At 40.6% G+C, this 27,918-nt stretch overlaps 1 protein-coding gene across 1 annotated transcript in view; it reads right to left on the reverse strand.

Moving 5' to 3' along the window:
* The window catches only part of MEP1A (meprin A subunit alpha), a 68,480-nt gene that overhangs the window by 36,307 nt on the left and 4,255 nt on the right, over positions 1 to 27,918 (reverse strand). The window contains exon 3 of the mRNA XM_077764812.1: positions 1,229 to 1,279. Coding sequence (XP_077620938.1) covers positions 1,229 to 1,279 — 51 coding nt within the window. The remainder of the gene's footprint in view (positions 1 to 1,228; positions 1,280 to 27,918) is intronic.

Here is a 27,918-nt window from a genome sequence, read left to right on the forward strand (position 1 = left end):
GGTTGAAGATAAAGAGTAAACACTGGCTGTAAGGTCAAAGAATTATCTTGTCTAGAAAAATAAGGATGAGATGAGGAAAAAACTCTAATTCTAGTGCCAGCCCTGTTTTAAAACATAGCAGATGCTCTCAGGTACATATGCCTTGATTGCCTGACTAAAGAGAGATGATTTCATGCCCGGCTCTGAAGTCTTGGGGCCCATTCACCCATTTACCTTACCAAACTATTTCTTTAACACTATTTCAAGCTTTTCCAATTATATACCAACTAGCCTGCCTTTCTTGTAAACAGGACAGAGCCACAGACATTCAACTCCTAGGTGTGGGGCTTTCCAGTTTTGTAGTTTGCAAATAGCACTGAGCTGAGTCAGAAGACCTGGAGGTGAGCCCATCGTTGCCATCTGTGTTCTGGGCAGATGACCTGCACCATAAGGAGCTTCCTTTCCCTTCTTGCAACATGAAAATTAGCACTTAATCCATTTCAGTATTTGGCAATTGTATAGGAAAGCTTTTGATAAGGTATTTAAGATCATGAAGATCGGTTTCCCACCAGTCCTAATCAAAGATACCCAGAATGTAATGGCTTCTCCTTCATTTTAGAAACAGAACAAGAGAGAGAAAAGCTTCTCTCTCCTCTTGGTAAGGGACCGGATTGCAGGAGTTCTTCAATGAAAATATTTGTAGGCAAAATGTTGAAATGGAAACCTTTACACTCTTCTCTAAATCCTTAAGCAAACAGGTGTTAATGAATATGACAGCACAGTAGAGGGCCTGGGTTTTCCCCCTCCCCACTAAATATAACCCTAGGCATATATTACATGTGCATATAAATACATATGTGTGTATATATATATACATGCACACAAATATACATACATGTACATACAAATATATATTCTATATATATTTAGCAAGCAGAATAATCATTCACTTTTCTTTCCTTTTTTCAAAATAGAAATAGGAAAACTGAAATTTTTGTAAGCAAAAATCATGTTATGTATTTCTAAATCCATGGATCACTCACTAGTTTCTCTAGAAAATTTGGTCTAACTATCATTTTCTTTTCACATTTCCATTTTTCAGAAACTTTGCAAATTCTAATGCAGCACCAATAGCTATTTCTCCCCTAAAGTTACCCAGTACCCTATCACGAAGATAAGAGCTTTTCCGCAATTGCATCACAGAGTTAAAATTATTTCAAGGCATTAATAATGCAGAAATTGTACCCACCGAAATTGATTTCTGAAATGCCCTTCTGTTCACCAAAATCTTCATCATGTACTGTTGAGTAGGAAAAAATTGTTATTAGCCTTGCTGAACAAAAGAAAGTCCAGAAACACTCTCTATGCCTTTCAATGTGTTCTTACCATTTCCTTTAGAGAGATGCTTAATCTGAAAGAAATAAATATACAGAAAATGGATAACATATACCAGAATTAATATTTCTAATTACTCAGAACAGAAGAACTCTACTTACAGATATAGCTGCTATGTGGGCACAAAACAAGGTGAAAGAGAGAACACAAGTGGATCTAAACCAAATCATCTTTGCAAGTGAACACATTTAGCAAATACACCTTGTGATAAATACTTTCCGGACCTTGCCCTGGCTGTCATTTTAGAAACTTTGACCCTCACATATGTACTGTGGCATTAAAAAAATAGCCAAAGGAGATGGCATTGATCCTTTTAAGAACAGATACCAAGTTTAACATAAAATCGCAAGCCCCCCAGACCAGGGAAAGGTTTGAAAAAGATAATACTAAGATGAATCTATAAAAACCGGTAACATTTCTATACACCAGCAATAACATTCCTATAAAGCAGCAAACACTGTTCATGTAATATAACAGATGAAAGATCCATTTCACAGAAGAAATCAAAATAATCTATAAAATATCTATAAAGTACTTAAATCTAATAAAAATAATTAAAATTTTATGGAAATGTTTTGAGGCAATTATCAGAGGACATAAAAAAGATCTATCCATACACACACACACACACACACACACACACACATTTACATATAGAAAATATCCATGAATGGGAAGACTTCATGTAATAAAGATGGTCATTATTTTGATATTTGTCTATAAATTAAATGACATTCCAATAAAAATCTTGCAAGGTTTTTTGTGAAACCTGAGAAACTCTTTCTGAAATTTAATGAAAAAGTAAACTTTTAAAAATAGATCAGAAAACTGAAAAGAAAGGAAGAGACAGGAACTGCCCTAATGGAATGTCAAGAATGTTTTCGAGTTATAGTAGAGAGTGTGATATTGCCAAAAAAGAAAGAACAATTAGTCTACAGAATGGTCTTTCAATAGTAATGTGGGAACAACAGAATTTCCATATGAGAAAAAAATTAAATTTGTATACCATTCAAACACACACACACACAAAGTGAATAAAGATGTATATACAAAAATCTAAACTTTGAAAAAATATAGGAAAATACTTTAAACCTTGAGATCAGAAAAGATTGTCTAAACAAGAAAAACATATAAAACATAATAAGTTTAACTATATCAAAATTTAACCATTTTATGACAAAAGACACAACAGCATAGTTAAAAGATAAGCCACAGATGGAAGAAGATATTGATACTGCATAAATTGAGTGAGAGTAAGTTATCCAGGGTATATAAAAGAATTCCTACAAAGCAATATGAAGTAAAGAAAGAGAGAGAGAGACAGATGATCTAAGAGAAAAATGGGCAAAGTATGAACACAAAATTCACCAAAAACCTCCCAAATGGCCAATAAACTTATAAAAAGATTTTCAACCTCACAAGTAATCAGAAAACTATGAGTTTAAAGAACAATGAATGCCACCTCAACCTCAGATTGGCATAAATGAAGAAGGCTGGCCATACCAAGTGTCAGCAAGAAAGTGGGGAAGTAGGAAATCTTACACATTGCTGGCAGACCAGCAATCCGATCCTGTCTAGTAAGTCGAAATGTGCATAGTTTATAAGCTAAAAATTCCACTTCCAGTTATATACCCTAAAGAAATTCACACATGTGTACACAAAGTACCATATAACATATTCATTGTGGTATTTTTTTTTGTAATTGTAAAGAACTGGAAAAATGTATTTATACTGGAAGAAAACAATTATCACTCACGCACAGATAAATGTTCAACAACCAGCTCTCAGAGGGAACAAGCTTTTCTGTGCAGTGTTTGCTGATTTCCTGGCTGTAAATATCCCTACTGTGGTTAATTGCAAGCTACCAACACTATGTCACTGAATGCAATGTCGGGAAGAGGTATGCAGTGGGGACTGTACCTACCCCAGCACGGTACTGCATGTATGTACACACCCCTCCAAGTCTCGCATGCAGTAGGTATGAGAGTCTTGGTATTAGAGCAATCTTCAATGTCCAGGGCCTGCCTGCCTCCATCTCAGACCTACTCTGTGGGCAGGTGGGCCAGTCCTGTGGTCAGAAGAGCACTTCCTGTCAGAAAAGCATTTCCTCAGGCAGAAAGTGGGCTCCCTGACTAACAAAACAGGAGGCATGACAGCCAGGAGCCTGTCAGAGTCTGTGACAGACTTACTTTTCTCCGCAGCCATTGATTGTGAGGTTCGGGGGCAGGAGTATGGAATAGAGGGCCATCTCCCACATTCTCGAACCACTGGAAGCTACCAGTGTTCTCTAGAAGAACCCAAGGTTGCCCAACAGCTAAAGATGGTTTAGATCAGCAATCTTAACAGCTAAAGATGGTTTAGATCAGCAATCTTAATGATTAAAAAAAGAGCTGGGGAGGGACTAGATAAACAAGAGACTTCATGAGAAACATAAACTTTCTGAGAATAGTTGGCTCTGAGTATAAGGGAGGAAAACATAAGAGACTTTAATTTCTTAAATGTATTGTTTAATGTTTCTCAAATTTCAAAACAATTAAAAGAATGAATATTTGTTCATTCCAGAGTCAGGAAGGTTTAGGACTTTGCTATTTTGTTATCTAAAGAAAAGGCAACAGTCTCGCCTTGGTCTCCCTCCTGCTGAAATCTCGGGGGTTAGTTTTTCAAATAGGCAGTTGTGGGGCTGTTGAATTCTCCCCACCTTTCCCTGCCTCCTGATGTGCATTTATCTTTTCCTTCCTTCTTATACTTATCTAAACAATATACTATAACAATGGCTTTGGAATCAGATGGACAGGAATTTAATTCCCACTTCTGCCATTGCCTAGCTGTGCCTTTTTTTATTTTTTATTTTGTAGGCTCTATCTTTTTTTTTTTAATCTATCAGCAGTATTTTATTTTATTTTTTTTTACAAATAGTTTATTGTCAATTTGTTTTCCATATAACACCCAGTGTTCATCCCCACAAGTGCCCTCCTCCATGCCCCATCCCCCTTCCCCCCCCAACACCCATCAGTCCTCAGTTCTCAGTATTCAAGAGTCTCTCATGGTTTGCCTCCCTCCCTCTCCCCCACTATTTCCCGCCTTCTTCTCCCCCACGGTCCTCCGTTAAGTTCCTCCTAATCCTCCTATACGTGCAAACATATGGTATCTGTCCTTCTCTGCCTGACTTATCTAGCTCCTAGCTGTGCCATTTTGAGCACCTACTTTCTGGGTGTAAAATGGACTGCCGTGCCCAGTCAATGACGGTAGTGTAAGGATTCAATGAGGTAACTTATGGAAACCACAGGTCCCCGAAACATGGGAAACTCTCGGTAAACTGTAGCTCTTTCTTTTATTTTTTTAATTTTTTAAAATTTTTTTTCTGAGAGAGCATGAGCAGGGGTGGGTCAGAGAGGGAGACACAGAATCTGAAACAACCTCCAGGCTCTGAGCTAGCTGTCCGCACAGAGACCGACGCGGGGCTCGAACCCACGAACTGTGAGATCATAACCTGAGCCAAAGGCGGACGCTTCACCGACTGAGCCACCCAGGCGCCCCAAACTGTAGCTCTTTCTAACCATGCACGCTGCTTTCTGGCAAAAGACAGGCAATAAGAACGCAGAGCCCAGAACACTTATTGCTCCGCAGAACGTCCGCTAACGGGATCATAGGTCTTCAACAGACACAACCTGTCCCGGGTGGCTTTCTTTTTTTGATCTTGACGGCAGATGTTAATCAGTTACCAGCTATTTGCAATCCTAGGCACTTTATGTCCCAGAGTGTCAAGTGAGCAAGGCTGGAGTCTTAAGTCCCAGGTTTAAAGAGTTTATGGCTTTGCAGTTCAAAGCTAGATTAGGCACTCCACAGGACAAGGGTCACGTTTTACTTTCTGTATCTGGCCCAGTGTCTAGCACACAGTAGGCACTTAGTAATCATGCTGGATGGAATACAGTAAAATAGAATTTTCTTTGAAGCTATTGGGTGCAGTGGTTTGCTTTGATCTCAGGGAGGATTTTTTTTTTTTTAATTTTTTAACGTTTATTCATATTTGAGAGACTGAGACAGATGGAGAGTCGGGGAGTTGGGGAGGGGCAGAGAGAGAGAGAAGGAGACACAGAAACCGAAGCAGGCTCCAGGCTCTCTGAGCTGTCAGCACAGAGCCCCACCCGGGGCTCGAATTCATGAACCCATGAACCGTGAGATCATGACCTGAGCGGAAGTCAGAGGCTTAAACGACTGAGCCACCCAGACGCCCCTCAGGGAGAACATTTTACAAACTGACCAAGAGAAAAGCCATTGGCAGACGGGAAGGGGGAAGCCCTCCACTGTTGCCACACACACTCCAGCCTCATCAAAGCGGAGGCCGGGAGCCCCTCCAATCTGGCAAAGTCCTATCCCCCCAGGCCCTTCTCAAGGATGTTCCCTGCCCGCTACTTCCTCCACTTGCCACTTTCTGCTTCACTACGGAGCTTGCCCTCCACAGACTATCAGACCATCAGTTAACCTCTGACACAACGGCCTTTACTGTTCCTCCGGGCGATCAACATTTAACAGGGGCTCAAAGGCGTTTAGAGCCAGAATTGGCAAACTGTTTCTACAAAGGGTCAAAAAGTAAATATTTTAGGCTTTGCGGGCCAAGCGGTCCTCGCAGCAACCATTTATCTCCGCTGTCGCGGGGAGAGCAGCCCTAGATGATAGCAGAAAGGCAGGAGCATGGCTACATTCCAGGAAAAACGTTCTTTACAAAAACAGGCAAAGGGCCTCAGTGTGCTGACACCTGCATTTGAAAGAATGGACAGCCCAGATGGCGGACATTGAGATAACAATGGTAGCAGAAGTTAGCAGCAGCAGCAACCACCCCATCCACAGCTTTTGTGGTGAGCCAGACATTGTTCTGAGGATCTAAAGGATAATTATTCATTTAACCTTCACAACAATTTAACCTGCTATGAAGTAGGCACCCCACTCATGCCCATTGTAGAGATTAAGAAAGGGACACAGAAAGATTAAGGAACCTGCCCAAACCCACACAGCTCCTGGCAATGTTCCTAAAATACCACCTGAGAGTCAGCTTTCTCTACCTACCAGCAGTCCAGGGGTGAGGCTCCACCATCCATCTGCAGCATGTAGAGCCCATATTTCAATAATGTCCGTCTCCAACCATTTACTAAGAAGACTTAGCCCCTAGGAAAATAGCTATAGTGTCTTTCAAAAGCCCCTGGAAAGTCTGTTAAAGTATAGATTCCTGGGATGTCTGGGTGGCCCACTCTGGGTTTCGGCTGAGGTCATGGTCTCATGGTTCATGAGTTCAAGCCCTGCATCCGGCTCTGTGCTGACAGTGTAGAGCCTGCTTGGGATTCTCTTTCTCCACCCCCTCCCCTCTCTCTGCTCCTCCCCTGCTAGCTCTCTCTGTCTCTCTCAAAATAAATAAATAAACACTCCTGGACCTGGGATTTGGAAACTCTAATTCAGATCAGGGGTAAGAGCCAGGAATCTATCTGAGGGTGAGAGCCAGGTAGTCTATGGCAGACACTTTGATAAACAGGACTCTAGAGAATGGATAATAACCAGATGCTTCCACCCTGATTGTGGTTAATAGTTAGTTTATCCCCAGTTCCTTTTTTTATTAAAAAAAAAATCAAAAGATCATCGCAGCCCCCAGTTTTCCTAGCAGGGACATGTAAAATATTAAGAATTAGAAAGATCTTCAGTGCAGAAATTCACTTCTGAACACCTCCAGGAACAGCCTCTCTGGGGCATGGCTTGAAATTTTGCATTTTTAACAAGTATGGGGGTGAATCCTAAATGGAAAATATGAGACCTACTGATCTTTGCAGGCAACTCCATGTTGCACTGTACCAAAACCAATCCCTGCAGCCTCCATTGGAGACCCAAGTAGAGACTTCCTTCTATCCTGGGCACTGAGATCTCTGATCAACTATTCTCCATGTCCAGGAGAGCATTCAGCGGCTTTGGTTTCAGCTGGTCCTCCTTTGCAGGATCTAGAGAACATACAGTCACCCATCTTTCATGCTGTGGGGAAGAATCAGATAAAGACTTACCTTTCTGTTTGCCAGATTCCCTTCCTACTTATTGAAGTTGAAACAGACTCACCAAAAAGATACAAGATTGCCCCTGATTTTAGGAAAAGTCTATAACCTTTGCTAATTACAAAGGTCATTACTGCCTAAGCCAAGTTAGACCATGGAGTCCAGGAGGAAGACCAAACACAGGGGAATTACTGAGTAAAGGGAAGACAGTGTTGGGAATGGCTTTCCTTTGAAAGGAAACCTCATTCTAAAGAGGAAGAGGTCTGTTTTCTACTGTCAAATGGCAAAAGTAAAACAACTGAGCAATAGGTTTGATGTCCTCTATCCAAGGCAAAACAATCCACAGATTGGGGGAGCACTGTGTCTCACAAACAGTGGAGTGCTCCTCCCAAGGGATTTTGGGCAAGAACCTGTTTCTCAAAGCATTAGAAGTGGCAACATAGAAACAGAGCATGATTGACCTGACCTTATTTAGATCAAGGAACAAGGAATTAAACATAAAGCCCAAGGTTGGCGGTGGCTGGGGACTGGTTGACTGGATACATTGCATTTCTGGTCAAGCACAACCTTTACAGCATCACAGAAACTCCATTTACTGGGCAAGAGTGGCTCCATCTGGACTTGGAAATTTATTTCGACATTACTGTCCTTGAAGTTAGGGTACAAAGAAACAAGCTTAAATTGCAAAAGGGATGCCTAGTTATTAGATACAAAGACCTCCCTGGTCATCTGAGGATTCTTGGACTGTAAATGTTTTAAGGAAGGAGACAGTATTAGTCATAGAGAAAAATGCCAGAGCTACAGGCTAGGGTGAGGCATGCGTGGACAGATGAAATTCTTCAGAAAGAGATGACGTCGGAGAAAGAATGGGTGAGGCTTGGCTTGGGGATTTTTCTTTGTCCTGGGAAAAGTCATCCAGTTTTGAGGTCGTTTAATGGAAGCAAGATGATGGTAAGTCACACGTGTAACTCAATCCAGAGAATAAGAAGGTCAATCGTCTTAGAAGACAATTGGAAATTATAATCCCATTTCCCCCTTGAAAACCACAAAATTGTTTTGGGGACAGGACATTCTTTTATGCAAGTGGCCAGCTCCTCTTCTCAGAGCTAGTTGCCTTATCTGACACCTTAATAGGAATCTGAGTTAGCACAGGAGGAAGGTATGAGGAGGGCCTATGTGGAGGCATAATTGGAAATTCTGAGAGTAATTAGTCAAAGTAAATAGACAAGCTAAGAGGTCTTCCTGACATTCATATGTCAGGGCTGCTCACATTCATATGCTGAATCAAATGTTTAAGCATAAATTCATCTTACAATTACCAATGGTGAGAGCTGGAAGACTACTGTGGCAGCCACTTTGCAAAACACACATGGGGACAGGTCTGCACAAACATGCAAACGAGGATGCCAGTCACTGACGTCCTGTGAATGGATGGGCTAAGTGATGCTACATAACAGGAAAGGAAGAAAATTAGGCATACCTTGGGTTTTTCAACAGAATTTCTGGGAAGGGAAGCTTGCTAACTGCCTACAAAGTTTCCTACCTTGAATGCCATTTCGTCTTATGCAAATAAAAGCGATTATGATAATAATAACCAGATGACTTACTAGGTCCTTATGACCTGGCAAGGCACTGTGTAAGATGCTTTATATACGCCATTTCATTACATTCTCATAGAAGTCCTGTAAGAAAATTATTGTCCTCATTTTCTAAGACTGAGCTCAGAGAGGTTGTATACGGTCCCCAGAACCTGAAAAATATCAACATCAAGAAATGAGCTTAATAATGTGGTTCTCTTTCCAGGGAAGTTTCCCTTCTAGTTGATTAGCCAGACCACCATATTGTGTTCATTCGTTCCTTTGTTCATCTATGCATTTGTCCACAATTGTTTTTATTGAGTGCCAGGTATTGTTTTAGACCCTGGGGAAACAGCCATGAACCAAACAGACACTGTCCTTGTGCTCATGGAGCTTAGATAGAGATAAACATCATGGGGAGGCAAGCATTCCTCAGCTTTATTAGGAGATCCCAAAGTAAAGATGGGTCAAAGGTAAGTAGATGAACAGATTGTGATGTATTTATAGATTACAATAGACTTCTACTACAATAAAATAGAATACACAGTAAAACACTGTCACCATTGAGTACTATTAAGCATTAAAAAACAGTTGGCCTATTGGCACACACAGCAACATGGATAAACCTCAAGAGTGTTATGCTAAGCTTTCAAAGCCAGGTACAAGACCATATGTTGTATGATTCCACTAATATAAAATACCAGAAAAGGCAAAACTATAGTAATAGAATCCAAATCAGCAGTTGCCAGGGACCAAAGGATGGGAGTAGAAGGAAACTGACCATCAAAGACAAAAAGAAACTTGTGGGTGTAATGAAAATATTTTACATCCTGACTGTGTTGGTGGTTATGTGAATGTATAAATTTGTCAAAAACCGAGGAGCTGTACACTTAAAATCGGTAGATTTTATTGTATGTAAATCATATGTCAATAAATCTGACTTCAAAAAATTCAGGAGCCCTGGTGTTCACACCCCATCTCTTCCACTAACGTATCAGATGACATTGGGCAGAATAGTCTATGTTTGGATGATTCTTTCATAATACGGGACTGATGAGACTCATTCTCCCTCTTTTATTACTAGGTCAATGAAATTTTAAATGTAAAGAAATACTTTACAATGTATCAAATGCTTTATAAATATGTAATTTAACTGTTATTGTTTCTGCACTGAGAACTAGACTCTCTCCATTCTCAGAGGCCTAGAATGAATTTAATTTGAATGGTTTCCTAACAGCTTGGGTTTTGATCTTCTTGTAAGAAGGGTAGCCTCTGAGGCTCAGACAGGGCTTCATAGTCCTGGGCCCACATGTTTTAGAGAAGACTCAACCATCTGCTTTGGATTTGGACCATCAAGTGGCTGAGCAAATGGAAACATGTTCTGATGCTTTTCCCCATCACCACACATCCCTACATAATTAATAAGTCCATGTTCCCTGTCTGGCTGGATGGGGACAAATGCTGAGGGCAGTCCCATAGATCCTAGTCACAAAACCAAAAAAGCAATTGATGGTTGGCTGTATGCTTAGAAAACTCTTGATTCTCATCCTGGGATTGATCTCTTTACTGCCAGCTATTTTCCTGAAGAAACAGAAAAGCTCTAGTCTCAATTCTGAAAGCAATTCTTATGCTGCCGTAGAGTTCCGTTGAATGGGCTTTACTGGATTTAACTAATGAAGTCTGTGTTGTGGATTGAGAGGTTGTTTTCAGTTGATTTTGCTTATCACAATCACTACTACAGTAAATATCTGCATTTGCGATTGTATGTACTTCATGTTATTGCCTTAGAACAAATTCCAATAAGTGGAATTGCTGAGTCAATGTATTGAGCTGATTTATTTATCTACTTTTTTGAGGACTGTAATTCTGAAATGACCTCTAATCCTCCCACCCTCTGAAATCATGTCACAAAAAGGTGAAGGTGATTTGAAGTCCTTTAGCCAAAATCCCTAAGAATGCAGAATTAACTCTTTAAGAGGGAAACGGGACAGGACTTTTCAAGGCATCACAGAAAGATTCTAAACTCACCTGCCCTGACAGACACACTGAATCTACAGCTACATACGGATCGATGCCCTCTGAAAAAGACCTAAAGACTAGCTGAACAGCTCCTTCCCAGCAAACAGTAAGAAGTCTACATCCAGATGCACAGGAGTGACATAGACAAGGTCTCGCCCCAAGCCCCACCCACAGTGTGGCAATGCACCATCAGGAAGTGTCTCATGAATCCAGAGCTTCTCCCTGAAAACGGAGAGGTTTGTGCTCCATCTCAGGCACTCCAGCCCTTGGAACCTGCAGTGACAGGAGGAGCCCCCAAAAGGTCTGGCTGTGAAAAACAACGGGATTCCTGTCCAGGAGATACATCTCCTAAAGGGCTTGGGCACAAACTCACTTGCCCCAGAGACCAGTGCAAAAGCAGCACTTTAAAAAGTACCTGGAAGGGGCCCCTGGGTGGCTCAGTCGGTTAAGTGTCCGACTTCAGTTCAGGTCATGATCTCACAGTTTGTGGGTTCGAGCCCCGCATCAAGCTCTGTGCGGACAGCCAGCTCAGAACCTGGAGCCTGTTTGGATTCTGTGTCTCCCTCTCTCTCTGACCGTCCCCTTCTCAAGCCGTCTCTCTCTCTCTCTCTCTCAGAAATAAATAAAATGTTAAAAAATTTTTTAATAAAAAATAAAAGGCACCCAGAAGATATGTGAAGGAGATTCCTGGGCCCCAGAGGGCTGTAACTATAAATAGGAAGATAGTCTTTGGCAGGCTAACCCCCATGGTGCTACATAAACACCAGACTAAAAATATGCCCCCTTTTCTATGAAAAAGGCCTATTTTCTTTCTTAGAACTTCAACCTAAGAGGCAGAATTTGGTTTTTCCAGCTACCTAGAGGCTGTGGAAGAGATCTCAGGGATTATAGGCTGGGAAATGCCACGTTTGTGCTCTCTCTTGGCCATGCTACATCCCCTGCTATCTTCCAGAGAGGACTTCTTTACCTGCCAGAGGCCGGCTCCAGCAAGTCCCGGGGTCCCTGAAGGATGGACGATGTCGGCAAGAGAGAGTGAGAGAGCCCGAGATTCTTTCTGATCACCAGGCAGACATCTCTGTCCTGTCGGTTTTGGTGTCTTTATTTAAAGGTTCAACAACAACATGAGATCAGAAAAAGGAATTTTTTTTTTTTAATATTTTTATTTATTTCTAGGAGAGAGAGAGACAGCATGAGCAGGGGAGGGTCAGAGAGAGAGGGAGATACAGACTCAGAAACAGGCTCCAGGCTCTGAGCTGGCAGTCAGCACAGAGCCCGACGCGGGGCTCGAACCCACGAACCGCGAGATCATGACCTAAGAGAAAGTCGGACGCTTAACCGACTAAGCCACCCAGGCAGAAAAAGGAATTTTTATAATGGGAAGCTTTTTGTGATAACAAGTTTTTCATATTCTTGCAGAATTACCCCAATCATAGTGAGGTTGAGTGAATTTTACAACTAAGGAAATAACGGAATGTTCTTAGTGAAAAACAGGATGACATATATATGTTAAGTTGTATATAGATAGGCTAGGAGTCATTCTGTTTGGCTCTCAAGAGGATGATTGTTTTTGAACTGGTTAATGAGTTGTTTGTGGAAACCTATTTGAGGCTGAATGTGTGAACACCATGGAGGCCCTAAATGTGTCAGCCTTTTGTTTGTGGGTTATGTTTTAGCTACTCTCATCTATCCTCATCCCAACCGGCCGGTAAGGGAGGGTGTTTGCAGAAAGTAGGCCTTGGGGAAGGGACTGCCATACATCACCAGTTAGAAGAAGGTGTAAGTGTTAACTTAAGTTCTGCCCCCATTTGTTCCTAACTCTAAATTAGACTCTTTGTCTTGGGGGCCAGACTCAATTGTAATTCTTGTGTTCTTACCCCCCTTTATTATCTAAGTCTTGGATCTGCACGGCCCATAGGAAGAGCCTTTTGACAATCACCCACAGAGCTTTCATCTAAAATCTCTTTTGTAAAGGCAGGAATATGCTTTTCCTTATGAGGTATCTGTGTTTGGAATATTGGTCTGATCTGGAATATTGTGAGGCCTGGTCAATACCAGCAGCCTCATTTCCAACATGAGCCAGTAGTAGCAGAAGGAGATACCAGTTTTGTTTCTCATGGCAGGAGCTGTGCAAACACTGCCATTTCCTTGCTGTGACTGCCATCCTTTGAGGTCAGTGCAGCTCCCAGCCCCAAGGAACATCTCCAGCTCTCCTGATCTGGAGGCCACCAGGGGTTCAATCCCACAGGACTTTATATATTTGCATACTTTAAAAGCTTCTGCTAAGGTCTGGCTTCCAAACAACCTGAAACTAGGTGCTGAATGAGATGCATCTTGCCCATCCCTTTGAAAAATTGATAGGTCTTGGCACACCCTCAACAACTAGGACCTGTCGAGAATAAATCAACGTGCTTAGATAATCACAAAGGCTTAAGAAACAACCAAGAGCTAGAGCAAAGTTGAAAGATAAGGCTCATCCCCTATACAAGGCCACTCATTGAAGAATGAAAGAGGTAGCTGTTTCGCCTAATAGAAATAAACACAGAGAGAAAAGCAAAATGAGGAAGCAGAAATATGTTCCAAATGAAAGAATAAGGTGAAACCTCAGGGAAAAAAAAGTAATGAAACAGAGATAAGTAATTTACCTGATAAAGAGTTTTAAGTAATGGTCATAAAAATGCTTACCAAACTTGACAGAAGAATGAATGAACATAGTGAGAAATTCAACAGAGATAGAAAATGTAAGAAAATACCAAATAAGTCACAGAGCTGAAGAATACAATAATCAAACCAGAAAATACACTAGAAATATTCAATAGCAGATTGATGAAGCAGAAGAAAGGATCAGTTACCTAGAATACAAAGCAGTGGAACTCACCCAAACAGAACAGCAGAAAGAAAAAAAGAATTTAAAACAGCCAAGACAGCCTAAGAGGCTGATAAGAAAACATCAAGCAGAATAACATTTACATTATAGAGTTCCCAGAAGAAGAAGAGAAAGAAAGGGATAGAAAGCTTATTTGAAGAAATAATGCCCCAAAACTTCCCTCACCCAGGTGGGGAAGGAAACAGACATCCAGATTCAGGAATGACAGAAAGTTCCAAAATGGATGAACCCCAAACAATGCACACCAAAACACATTATAATTAAAATGTTAAAAGTTAAAGAGAAAATCATAAAAGCAGCATGAGAAAAAAGCCTGATATATATAAAGCAGGCCCATAGGACTATCTGTAAAGTTTTGTTTGGTTTTTTTTTTGAGAGAGAGACAGACAGAGAACAAGTGGGGGAGGGGCAGAGGGGGGAGACACAGAATCCAAAGTAGGCTCCAGGCTCTGAGCTGTCAGCACAGAGCCCGACACAGGACTCAAACCCACAAACCATGTGATCATGACCTGAACTAAAGTCGAACACTTAACCAACTAAGCCACCCAGGTACCCCCATCAATAGAGTTTTTTAGCAGAGCTTTGCAAGCCAGAGAGAGTAGCAGGATGTCCTCAAAGTGCTGAAAGGGAAAAACTTCCAGGTGAGAATACACTACCTGGCAAAGTTATCATTCAGAATTGAAGAAAAGATAGAGCTTTCTAGATGGAAAAAAAAAAGCTAAAGGAGTTTATTACCATTAAACTGGCCTTATAAGAAATGTTAAAGGGACTTCTTTAAGACTAAAAGAAAGAGCATTAATTACTAATAAGAAAGCATATGAAAGTGTAAAACTCACTGTCAAAAGTAAATATACACTAAAGGTAGTGGATTAACCACTTACAAAGCTAGAATGAAGGTCAAAAGACAAAAGTAGTAAAAATAATTATAACCACAATAATCAGCTAAGGGATACAGAAAACATAAAGATGTAAAATGTGACTTCAGAAACATAAAATGGCAGGAGGGGGGGTTAAAAATGAAGAGTTTCAGAATACATTTAAACTTATACCACTATCAGCTTAAGACTGCTATATACTATATGGTAACCACAAAACAAAATCCTATAGCAAATACACAAAAGTTAAGAAAGGAATCTAAGCCTAAAAAAAATCATCAAATCACAAGGGAAGAGAACAAGAGAAGAAGAAAAGAACAGCCAGAAAACAATTAACAAAATGGCAGTAAGTACATACCTATCAATAATTAGTTTAAGTGTAAATGGACTAAATTCTCTGATTAAAAAATAGAGACTTGACTAAATGCATAAAAAGCAAACAAAAACACAAGACCCATCTATATGCTGCCTACAAGAGATACACTTGAAGGGGCACCTGAGTTGCTCAGGTGGTTGAGTGTCCAACTCTTGATCTCAGCTCAGGTGATGATCTCACAGTTCATGGGTTCAAGCCCCACGCTGGGCTCTGCATTGGTAGGGCACGGCTTGCTTGGGATTCTGTCTTTCCCACACTCTCTGCTTCTCCCCTAATCATGATCACTTTCTCTCTCTCAAAAAAAAAAAAATTTTGTTCTACACAAATGGAAACAAAAAGAAAGCTAAGGGAACTATGTTTGTATCAGATGAAATAGACTTTGAAACAAAGACTGTAAAAAGACAAAGAGTCAACCCAACAAAGGGGTACAATATTTGTAAATATTTTTATATACATATAATATTTGTAATATTTTATGCACCCACCATATGAGCATCCAAATATTAATAGACGCAAATATTAACTGACATAAAGGGAGAAAATGACAGCAATATAATAATCATAGGGGACTTTCATATTCTACCTACCATATCAATGGATAGATCACCCAGAAAATCAATAAGGAAACATTAGTCATAAACAACACATTAGAATAGATAGACTTAATAAATAAATACAGAATATTCCATCCAAAAGCAGCAGAAGGCATATTTGTCTCGAGTGCATGTGGAAAGATTACATGTTAGGCCACAACACAAGTTTCAGTAAATTTAGGAAGACTGAAATCATATCAAGCATCTTTTCCAGCCATAGTGATATGAAATGAGAAATCAATTACTAGAGAAAACTGGAAAAATCACAAATATGTGATTAAACAACATGCTACTGAGCAACCAACAGGTCAATGAAATCAAAGGAGAAATCAGAAAACACCTTAAGACAAACAAAAACAGAAATATATAGTTACTATACTGTACACCTGAAACTAATATAACAATGTGTATTAACTAACTGGAATTAAAATAAAAACCTAAAAAAATTTTACAACACCCAAATATGGTTCAATAGAATCACTATATTTAATACTGTGATTAAATCACAACAAATGCCATTATTTGTTCCTATCCCAAACTTTAAATAGTGAACTAAGTAGGAGACTTTCAGTTGAACACCCCAATAAAAACTATCCGAAAAAAATGTCTAATATCGTAAGTAATGCTGTTTATCAATTGTTGTTAACAATTGAAAAATGATTCTCAATTGCATGTGTAATGAAAATCCCATGGATTTCTGGGTCACAAACTTTCATTTGTTATGCTGCCAGAAATTCCACTATTAGTGCACAAAGAGTTACTATTGTCTATAATGTTGTACAGGATAATACCAAAACTACCCAGGCTACAAAACGCTGAAAGGGCCCAGCAATTATTATCACATATTTAGGTTGTAAAGTAGGCATAAAAGACTAATCAGCATTTTGGCTTTTAAATAAGGAAGCATCATTTTGAATTACTCATTTCCTTTATGGATCTCTTTGGTTCAAAATGACTAGAAAGCAAAAAAAGAAAAGAAAAAGAAAGAATGAAAGGAAGGAAGGAAGGGAGGGAGGAAGAGAGAAGGAAGGGAGGGAGGGAGGAAGAACATGGAAATATAACTTACCAAAATCTATGGAATGCAGCAAAAACAGTTCTGAGGGAAGTTCATAGTGATAAAGGCTTAGCTCAAGAAATAAGAAAAATCTTAAAGAATCTACATTTACACCTAAAGAAAAAGGACAAAGCCCAAAGTTAGTAGTTCTGAAGAAAGAAAGAAAGAAAGAAAGAAAGAAAGAAAGAAAGAAAGAAAGAAAGAAAAAAGAAAGAAAAAGGAAGGAAGGAAGGGAGGAAGGGAGGGAGGGAGGGAGAAAAAGGGGAAAACAAAATAATTGTACTATGGTTTTGTGGCTTACAAAAGTGAGGAATATTAGGACTAATAACAGACAGAGCAAGATCCATTCTTCCATTCTTCGTTAGATGCTCCAATACAAGTAATAACACATTTAGCAAGAGTGGCAAAATATGTTTCCTGTAGTAAATCCGACAAACGGGATGACAGGTATGAGCACAATAGATATGACAGGTCTCTTAAGGAGCAAAAAAAGTCAACTTTTGTTATCTGTGTGCTGCAACCAGAACAGAACCGGTTTTTAACATCAATATATCACTTCATCTTCACTCAAGCCCTTTGATATATGTTATGGACTGAATGTGTGTCCTCCACCACCACCATTACATTCAAATGCTGAAGTGGCTGTGTTTGGAGATGGAGCCTCTAAAGAGGTAATTAAGGTTAGATGAGGGTGAGCCCCAAACCCTTAAGAGACATGGGAAGTCACTCTTTTCTCTTTCTGAATGCATGCATTGAGAAAAGTTCATGCGAAGAGAGAGGAAGGAGTTAGCCAATCTAGGAAGAGAGCTCATACCAAAAGCCAAATTTGCCAGTTCCTTGATCTTGGACTTCCCAGCTTCCAGATCTGTGAGAAAATAAATTTCTGTTATTTAAGCCCCCTGCCCCCAGTCTGTGCTATTTTGTTTTGGCAGCCCCAAAAGGCTAATACCACATGGGTTTCATCCCCATTATCTGTGTTATTGTTGAGAAAATTTTGACCAAGAAAAGTTAGTAATTTGTACGAGGTCACACAGTAAGCCATAGCCAGGTTTTTCCTTCAATTTTTATTAATGTTTATTTATTTCTGAGAGAGAGAGAGATGGCAGAGAAAGAGACACAAAATCCAAAGCAGGCTCCAGCCTCTGAGCCGTCAGCACAGAACCCAATGTGGGGCTTGAACCTATGAACCATGAGAACATGACCTGACATGTAACCAACTGAGCCAACCCAGCTTTTAAAATCACCTCTGTCTGACGCCACAATCCATGTTCTATCTGCTTTATTCCCATCACTCTAGGAGGGGGAAATGGTGATTAGTTTAAGCGTGTTAATGTTGTTTTCATGAAAGCTCTTCCAATCTTGTAAGGACATTGGGGCTTGATGTTTTATGGTTTGAGGACAAGTCGCTTAACTTCTTTGAGCTTTGGTTTCCTTATCTGTAAAATGATGTTATACCTTGATGATATAGCACCTCAAATTCTAAGGGTTCTGTGATGTCTTGAAGAAAGTTAACCATCCACTTTCAAAATTTCATTTACTTTTATATATAATCCAATGCTAGGGATTCAGTGTGTACTTGGGTGAAGGCTCTCCTGTTTAGACTGGAATATCATGACTGAACTCTGACTTTCGTGATCTACAGCCCACCAGGGGGCGCTGACTTTCTAGCAAATTGGACACAGGGCCTTGGCCTTACAAAAATCATCTAAATTTCAGGGAAATTGCAGCCAGCACATATTATAAGCAAATTTAAGAAACTGCACTTAGAACTTATTGAGATATGTTTAAAGATAATTGTTAGTACAAATTGATTTCAATATTTTAAGAAAGAGCATCTGCACAAAGGGGTTGAACTTGTTTTTCCCATAATTATGGAGTTATGAAATATATGAAATTTGTATGAAGTTGGACTGGAGGCTCTATTCCAAACTCTAGCGAATTCCCATTCCTTAGCCACATTCCTACTTAATGGCTGTTTCTCACTTACTTCTGCTTGATCTACCTTGGAGGGTTTCATGGAGATAAATTTAAAGGATATGAAAATGGCTACCTATGTGTGTTGTTATTAGGCAAGAGTTTATTGCTGAAAAAATCAAGACTCAGGATGTGTGTTCATTGTTTTAACTATAATCAGACACTTCTAGAAGAAAAAGGTAAAATGAAATCAAAACACATTCGGGGTTTTTGTTTCCTGGAAATGCATTTATTTGAAAACTCCAACGGATAAAAGAAAGGTACCCACATAAGTAGCATGTCTGTATTCAGAAACATCATATTTTTCATGCTACCTGGTGGCTTCACCAAAACAAGGACATTGAGTCAAACACTTTCATTGGAAAAATGATTCTGGGTACAATTCTTCACAAAAACAGTAAAACACTTTGTGGAGCAAATAAGCAGTTTTGAGGGAAGATTCTTCTAACCATTGAGGGAAGTCGATTCAAGGATGCGTGTTTATGGACTTTAGGTAAATTATAATGGGGTCCGCTTGGGGGCGATGTGGTGATGATGGATGGATGGGTGATGGGGTAGGGATAAGGGAGGGGAAGAGAGAAGGGTGTGGAGACCAACTAGGGGGTGTGGGGGTTGGAGGAAGGTAAACAAACTAGTCAAGGGACCCTGTAGGCAGGCCGACATTGTCAGTACTTCAGACACCGGAAGACAGCTACCAAGCAAACAGGACACAAGGACTCGAAAAGTCCACAAAAAAGCAAAGCAGCCACCCAGGAGGATGGGCAGGGCATCGGGAGAAGATATGGGAGATGATGCCCACAGGACTTGTTATATGAGGTGGTGCAATTAGTTGAAAAATATGGGCTTTTTCCGCACGGGTTTGAATGGCCTTGAGAACACTGATTAACATCTGGGAGCCTCAGTTTTTTTCAACCATAAAATAAGGATAAATAATACCTACCTCTCAGTGCTGTTGTAAGGATTTAATAAATTAATACATGTAAAGCTACACATGGTAAGTACTACAAAAACATCACCGTTATCATGATCCTCCTTTCTTTCTCTTCATCATCATTTTAATCTTTTTTTTTTTAATAAGAGAGACAGAGATTGGGGCGCCTGGGTGGATCAGTTGGTTAAGCGTCCGACTTCGGCGGGGGTCATGATCTCACAGTTCGTGGGTTCAAGCCCCGCGTGGGGCTCTGTACTGACAGCTAGTTCAGAGCCTGGAGCCTGTCTTCAGATTCTGTATCTCCCTCTCTCTCTCTGACCCTTCCCTGCTTACGCTGTCACTCTCTCTCTCTCAGAAATAAATTTTTTTAAAAAACATTTAAAAAAATAAGAAAGACAGAGAAAGGGAGTGGAGGAGGGGCAGAGGGGGAGGGAGGGAAGAGAGAGAGAGAGAGAGAATCTCAGATTCCATTCTCAGCATGGAGCCTGACCCAGGGCTTGATCCCACGACCCTGGGATGGTTACCTGAGCTAAAATCAAGAGTTGGGCACTCAACTGACTGAGCCATCCCAGTGCCCCCATAATTTTTATGTTTATCATTATCCCCACGTATTGTTTTCCTTCTAAGGCTTGTGAATGACCGTCTTTAAGTGGATGCCCTGTGTGCCTTCCCATGCCTGAAAACTAAATTGAAAACAAAACTCTGATAAAATTTAACATACACCTTCCCTGTGACCAAGCAATTCCACTCCCAGGTATTTACCAAAGAGAAATGAAAATATGTGGAAATAAAAAGTCGTGTACCCAATGTTCACTGCAATTTTTTATTGTAGTAAAAGCATTTAACATTAGATCTATGCTTTCAGCAAAATTTTAAGTGTAAAATATTGTTAACATAGACACCATATTGTACAGCAGATCTCTAGAACTCATTCATCCTGCATAACTGAAAACTTTTCCCCACTGAATAGCAGCTCCCAATTTCTTCCTCTCCCCAGCCTCTGGCAATCACCATTCTACTCCGTGTTTCTATGACTCTGGCCAGTTTAGACACCTCGTAGAAGTGGAATCATGCAGTATTTGTCCTTTTGTGATGGCTTATTTCATTCAGCATAGTGTCCCCCAGGTTCAGCCATGCTGTCGCATATTGCAGGATTTCTTTCCCTTATAAGACTTAATAATATTCCATTTTGTGTATACACCACACCTTTTTGATCCATTCATCCGTCAGCGGACATTCAGGTTATTCCCATATCTTCACTGTTGTGAATAATGTTTCACTGTAGTTTAATCATAACGACCTCAAAGTGTAAACAACTCAAATGTCTGCCAAGTAGTAAATTAATAAGTAAATTATGCTATCTTCATCCAGGGAATAAACAACCAACAGAATCAATAACCATAGATGAATCTCAAATACATCATGTCGAATGTAAAAAGTCAGACACAAAATAAGGCATACTAATTATTTCCTTATATGAAGTTGAATATGCCAACCTAATTTATGGTGACAGGTATCAGAACAGAGGTATGGGAAACAGGGACTACGGCAGTGTGGGTGGACTGGAAAGGTGCATGGGGAAACATTCTTGGGCAATGAGAATGTTCTAATCCTATGTATGGTGTAGATTTCACAGGTATACCCATTAAACATTTCACGTAAGCTTTGTGCATTCGACCTATGTAAATTCTACCTCAATAACATTGTAGTTCTTCAGAAAAATAAGACAAAACCAAACAAACAAGTCTATGGTATTTAGCCAAGAAGCTCTCACAAAGCAAAGCTGAGCTACCAAGACGTAGGGAAGGCAGCACGTGCAGCGATAGCTTTCCTGGCAAACAGACAGAAGCATATAGTGATGAATAAAGCAAGAGCAACTTCCCAGAAGAGTGAGCACATCCACAGCCATTCAGAAAAACCATCAGCTGACAGACGGCACCCCAGCAAAAGGTCTTCCTGTGTGAAAGCTAAATTGTTATCAAGCATAATCGCAGTCTGTGACCAGGGTTCATGGGGCACATCCTGAGGATTTGTCTATTGTCCATTAATGTGTCTGTTTACACTACCACCAGGTCCTCTGCTTTTCCTCCAAAGTGTATCCGTGATCTGGCTGCTTCTCACAGCCTTCACTACACCCCGAGCCACCATCATCTCTAGCCTCATTACAAGAAGTTCTGTAATGGCGTCCCCGCTCTCACTCTCCTCCTTCTACCACCTATTCTCAGCAGAGGAGTCAGAGCTGTGGCTAGAACTCAGCAATAGTTTTCCATGGCCTTGAAAATGAGATGCCTAATTTTTGCCATGGCTCACAAGGTTCGCGTGAACCTGTTGCTGACCACCTCTTCAACCTCAGCTCCTTCCCTGAGGCACCCCCCACCTGCTCCAGCCACAGTGGCTTCTTACTGTAGCTCAGATGTTCTGGACTCTCTCTAGATACTTATTTTTCCCTCCATCTGGAATCACCTCGCTACAGCGTCTTGCTTTTACTTCCTTTAGGTCACTGTTCAAATGGCTTCTCCTTGTGGAGATACCTTCCCTGACTCTTCTTTGTAAAATGGCACCTTTCCTATTAATCCAGATGATGGTTAATTTTGACTGGGCCATGGGGTGCCCAGATATTTGGTTAAACATTATTCTGGGTCTTTCTGTGAGGGTGTTCTTCTTGGATAAGATTAACATTTAAATTGATAGATGAAGAAAACAGATTGTCTTCTATAATGTGGGTGGGCCTCATTCAATTAGTTGAAGGCCTGAATAGAAGAAAAGGCTGGCTCTCTGCCAGGTAAGAGAATTTTCCTACCTGACGCCCTTTTAACTGAGACATCCACTCTTCCCGGTACTACAACAGCCTGCCAACTTCCGAACTTGAACATTAGTTCTGCAGATTTTGAATTTGCCAGCTTTTGTAATTGTGTAAGCCAGTTCCTTATTATTTTTCTCTCCCCACCCCCAATGGCTATTACCCATCTGTAGGTCTTCTTTGGGAAAATCCCAAGTTTTTAACCCCATGGCTATGCTGCCTCCCAGTGGCATCTCTTGCCTAGGTTATTCCAGAACTTTCCTAGCTAGTCTCCCTGTTTGCTTTCTTGCCCGGCTCCAGACTGTTTGTGATGTCACACCTAACCCTGCCTAACTCTCCTCAGAGCCTTCTTGTTGCCTTCTGAACACCATCTGAGCATCACACCATGGTCGACTGTGACCTGGCTTTACAAAACATCCTCCAAGGCCAACTGCCATGGTCACCATGTCCCCTGGCCTTCCCTGCTCCTTCATAAACAATATATTTCAGCCTTGCCAAACCTGCTTTGGTCCCACAGATTCAACACACATCCTCTATATGTCTGGGCTGCAGAGTTCTCTCTCAACTCTCCTGCTTACCTCCAGCCTGCTCTTGGGTCTTTCATTCATATGCCACTTCCTCCATGCTGACTCCTTTGACTTTTCCAGACCACTTTATGAACTCCAGATAAGCCATCCCAGAGAGCCCTGGACCTCCCCTTTCACAGACCATCAACTTTTCTTGGTTTTAGTTGTTTAACTTCTTGCCTTCCCACGTGGACACAAACTAGTCTGTTTCATTCACTTTAGGACAAGCAACTGGTATGCATAATACATATTGTTAAGTGGCTGATTGAATCTGTGAGTAATAGAGATATGATTATCACCTCTTTAGAACCCATCTACCTATTTGTATGCAATTTCTAGAAAAGGGAAATCTGTAGAGAAAGAAAATAGATTAGCAGTTGCCAAGGGCTGGGAGTGGAAATGGAGAGTGCCTGCCTAACGGTGGAATCTCCTTGGTATGATGGAAATGTTCTCAAATTGAACTGGGGTGATAGTTATACAACTCTGTAAGTTAACTAAAAATCATTGAATAGTAGGTACACTTAAAATGAGAGCCATAACAATGGCATGTAAGTTATACCTCAATGTAAAAAAAATTTTTTTTAAATAATGCATCTAGGGGTGTCTGAGTAGCTCAGTCAGTTAAACATCAGGCTCTTGATTTCAACTTAGGTCATGATCTCGTAGTTCCTGAGTTTAAGCCCCATGTTGGGCTCTGTACTGACAGTGCAAAGCCTGATTAGGATGCTCTCTTTCCCCATCTCTGCCCCTCCCCCCTCCTCACAATAAATAAAAAAAGAAGAAGAAGAAGAATGTATCCAATGTGTGCTGGCTCATTGCCAGCCAGTTCCAGACATGTTTTCCTGATGGCAGGAAAGATATCCCAAAATCTGATGCTCCTTTTTATAAAAACAATGATACCCGGACCTCACATTTCACAGTTTCATATACAACTTTAACTTCTCTGTGGAAAATATTTTGCTCCTTTAGATTCTTCAGGGTCTATAATCATCAAGTTTCATGGCAAGCAATAAGGAGCCCAGAATCATATTGCTGCGAGAAGTCCTGTACTGAACATTAAAGAAGAAATCTTTATAAATTGTTTTTCTCAAAGACTAGCACGATATGTGCCTGGGTTAGATTAGGCTGGAGAAGTGTCCCAGTGTGAGCAGGCCAGAGATAGGAGAATGACTCAGACAGTAGAAGCTGTTTTCTCCAATTTCTGAATTCTCGGTGGGATGTTGCTAAATAGTCATATGGTTCCCAGGGGGAAGAAGTTCTCTGATTTCCCTTCTGCAAATTCAGCAAGAATTTGGAGTTCTCTAGACCAACGTGGGGGAACATATGTGGGAACAAGCAGGCCTTGGAACCCCAGTCATATTCTAGGAGGAGCTGCTTCTTTGCCCTGGTCAGTTCAAATATGACAGGGCAATGAATGTTTGGGTAAGGGGCTGCAGCAACACCTGTGAAGTTATCACATGCCTTGTGCCTCAATGGGAGACCCATGGTGCTTCTCAGGCCCACGATCCCTGGAGGGCTCAAAGTTAGCAGCTCCAAAATCTCTTGATCCCATGGAATCTTGGACTGCCCCAGTGTAGATCAGCAAATCCAGCAGGGGAGAGAACTCCAACATCTCTTGGGCTGTCCCTCACTGGGCATTTGCTCTTTTGCATTGGGATTAATTGATGATACTTGATTGCCATGGAGTTGGTTCATGTAATTTTATAAGATTTAAGAAACCGGTCTCAGGAGAAAGAGTGGCTCAAGAGACAGATTACAGGACAGGAACACAGAAGATCGGAATTCAAATTCTGATTCTATAACCAATCAGCTATGTGACTTTGGGGAAATCACTTTTCCACTTCGAGAATCTGCTTGTCCATCTGTAAAATGCAGGTTTAGGGTTAGATGAAGTTTAAGGTTTTCTTGACTCTGATACTAAGAATAATAATAATTTTAATTTCCTAGCCATTTTCCTAATCATAGGTGCCAGGTACATTTGCATTCAGTCCAAAGAGGCAGGCATGGTTCTCACTGTTTGTGATGGATGGAAATGAGGATGAGTCAGACTAAAAATTGCTCAAGTTCAAAGTGCTTGGAAACAGAATTACTTGGACTTGCCCAAATCTGTCTACTCTACATTGGGCCCTACACCCAACCACACAGCGGAATGTGAGGGAATTGTTCCTCATTTCCTGGCACTGTTGACGTTTCCAAAGGCCACTTGATGCTTCAAAAAGCCTCTAGATTATTTTCCCCAACACTGTATTTAGAAAACGTTTAAGCATACAGAAACATTGAAAGAATGTTATAGTAAAAACTCTTACACCGATTTTCTACTAGTTCTCACTGCTTACCTTGCCACACATCAAGCCATCTAACCATCCATCCCTCTCTTCCTCCCTTCATCTATCTTATTTTTTATGGAATCCTTTGATTTTGATTATTTTTGAGAAAGGCTTCTTCCCATCAAGTTTTCTGTCTTTTCTCCCTGGCCACATACCATTCAATCATCACAAGGGCCAATGCAGCAGGCACAATCCCACCTTATGGATAAAGAATCGGGCTCATGAAGGTAAGCCTCTCGCTCAGTATCACTTAGCTAGAAGCAATAGCGTCTATAGCTCTCTCGGGCTAAAATCTAGATGCTTACCCTTATGTTCTTATGCCATCTGACATGGTACTTTTCCAAAAGCAGGCATTATGACCAAACTTTGCTCATTTCTACCAGGGTTTTTTTTTCCATAGACAACTAACATCTTTTACAGCCAAACGAAACAAGAACAGCAACAATAAAGACACCTCATGGTTTATTCACTGTGCTATGACCACAACTTTAAATATAGTACCTTAGGGGCACCTGGGTGGCTCAGTCTGTTAAGCTACCAACTTCAGCCCAGGTCACAATCTTGTGGTTCATGGGTTCAAGCCCTGCATTGGGGTCTGTGCTGACAGCTCAGAGCCTGAAGCCTGCCTCAGATTCTGTGTGTGTGCCTCTCTCTCTACTCCTCTACCCCCCACTCATGCTCCCTTTCTCTCTCTCTTTCTCAAAAATATATAAACATTAAAATATAAATAAATAAATAAATATAGTATCCTAAAAGAGAATATATAAATTATGTGGCCCTTCTATAGGGCTGAACATTTACAGTTTGATTCTGTGCATGTGTTTACATGTGTTTGTCTATTTGTGTGTATTCCATAATATCTGTTACTTTTACATACCTATGCCCTTGACCTCAGTTCACAACCTTGGCTGGGTTTTGTTTATTTCTTGGTTTTGTTTTGTCCTGCTCTTGAAAGAGTAGAAGAAGGAGTGCCTGGGTGACTCAGTCGGTTAAGCATCCTACTTCAGCTCAGGTCATGATCTCACGGTCCGTGAGTTCAAGCCCATGTCGGGCTCTGTGCTGACAGCTAGCTCAGAGCCTGGAGCCTGATTCGGATTCTGTGTCTCCCTCTATCTGAGTCTCCCTCTATCTGACCTTCCTGTGCTCACACTGTCTCTCTCTCTCTCTCTCTCTCTCCCTCTCTCAGAAATAAAGAAAATATTTTTAAAAAGAAAGAGTAGAGAATCAGTTTCATCAGGTGCATATGTGGAAGTATTGACACTTGTGTGACACGAGATTGCTCAGATTTTGCTCAGCATGCCTCTCAAGACCCAGGCTTATTACCCTCAACCTGTCAACTTGGCTCAAACAAGGAAACAAATTCCATTGCCAACCTGATCAAGCAGAAGGGCATTGTTTACCAGAAATACTTCACATGACCCAAAACCCAGTGCCTATTTGTATTTTGGACTAGTCTTCCCCTCTGCTTTTATTTAAATATAGGTGTGTCTGCATTTAAGGAAGCCATCATACTTCAAATCCAGAAGACTTATCCTGAAAGTGCTTAAATCTTTTGTGCCATGATCCCCTTTGGTCATCTGGTAAAGCATTGGACCTCTTCTAGAAAAAGTGTTTTTACATTTCTTAATGTTTTTGTAATTTATTTTCAAGAGACAGACCACTAGTGGGGGAGGGGCAGAGAGAGAGGGGGAGCACAGAGGTTCCAAAGCAGGCTCTGTGCTGACAGCAGAGAGCCCAAGGCGGGGCTGGAAATCACTAACCGTGAGATCATGACCTGAGCAGAAGTCAGAAGTTCAACCAACTGAGCCACCCAGATGCCCTTAGAAAAAGTGTTTTTAAATTAATAGAATAAAATGTAAAAGGCTATAAAGGAAGCTAATTTTATTAAAATGCAATTATCAAAAGGTTAAAATAATAGCTGATGATATAAAATGTCTGCTTATTAATGTATTATATAACTAAACACAAGGATAAGTCTAGGGGCGCCTGGGTGGCTTAGTCGGTTAAGCGTCCGACTTTCGCTTGGGTCATGATCTGGCGGTTCGTGGGTTCAAGCCCCGCGTCGGGCTCTGTGCTGACTGCCAGCTCAGAGCCTGGAGCCTGTTTCAGTCTCCAGAGAGAGAGTGACTCCCTCTCTCTCTGACCCTCCCCTGCTCACGCTGTCTCTCTCTCTCTCTCCTAGAAATAAATAAAAAATATTAAAAAAAAAAACACAAGGATAAGTCTAATAGTTATCATAATCTCCAACTAATGATGAGTGTTAATGTTATTTCAAGAGATTTAACATATATGGATATTTAATAATCTGAAATACCATGACTTATAATATTATGTTAATATGTAATGCAAATACATGAGTTGTCTGTCAAAGTCATAGAAAACTGATAATATTTGAACTTTGTTACCCAACTCATAGGTTTTTTTAATTTTTTTTATGTTTTGTTTATTTCTTTGTGTGTGTGTGTTTTCTTTTTTTTTTAATAGTTTATTGTCAAGTTGGTTTCCATACAACACCCAGTGCTCATCCCCACAAGTGCCC

This window comes from Crocuta crocuta, unplaced genomic scaffold (assembly GCF_008692635.1).
Source record: "Crocuta crocuta isolate KB4526 unplaced genomic scaffold, BGI_CrCroc_1.0 scaffold44, whole genome shotgun sequence".
NCBI lineage: Eukaryota > Metazoa > Chordata > Mammalia > Carnivora > Hyaenidae > Crocuta > Crocuta crocuta.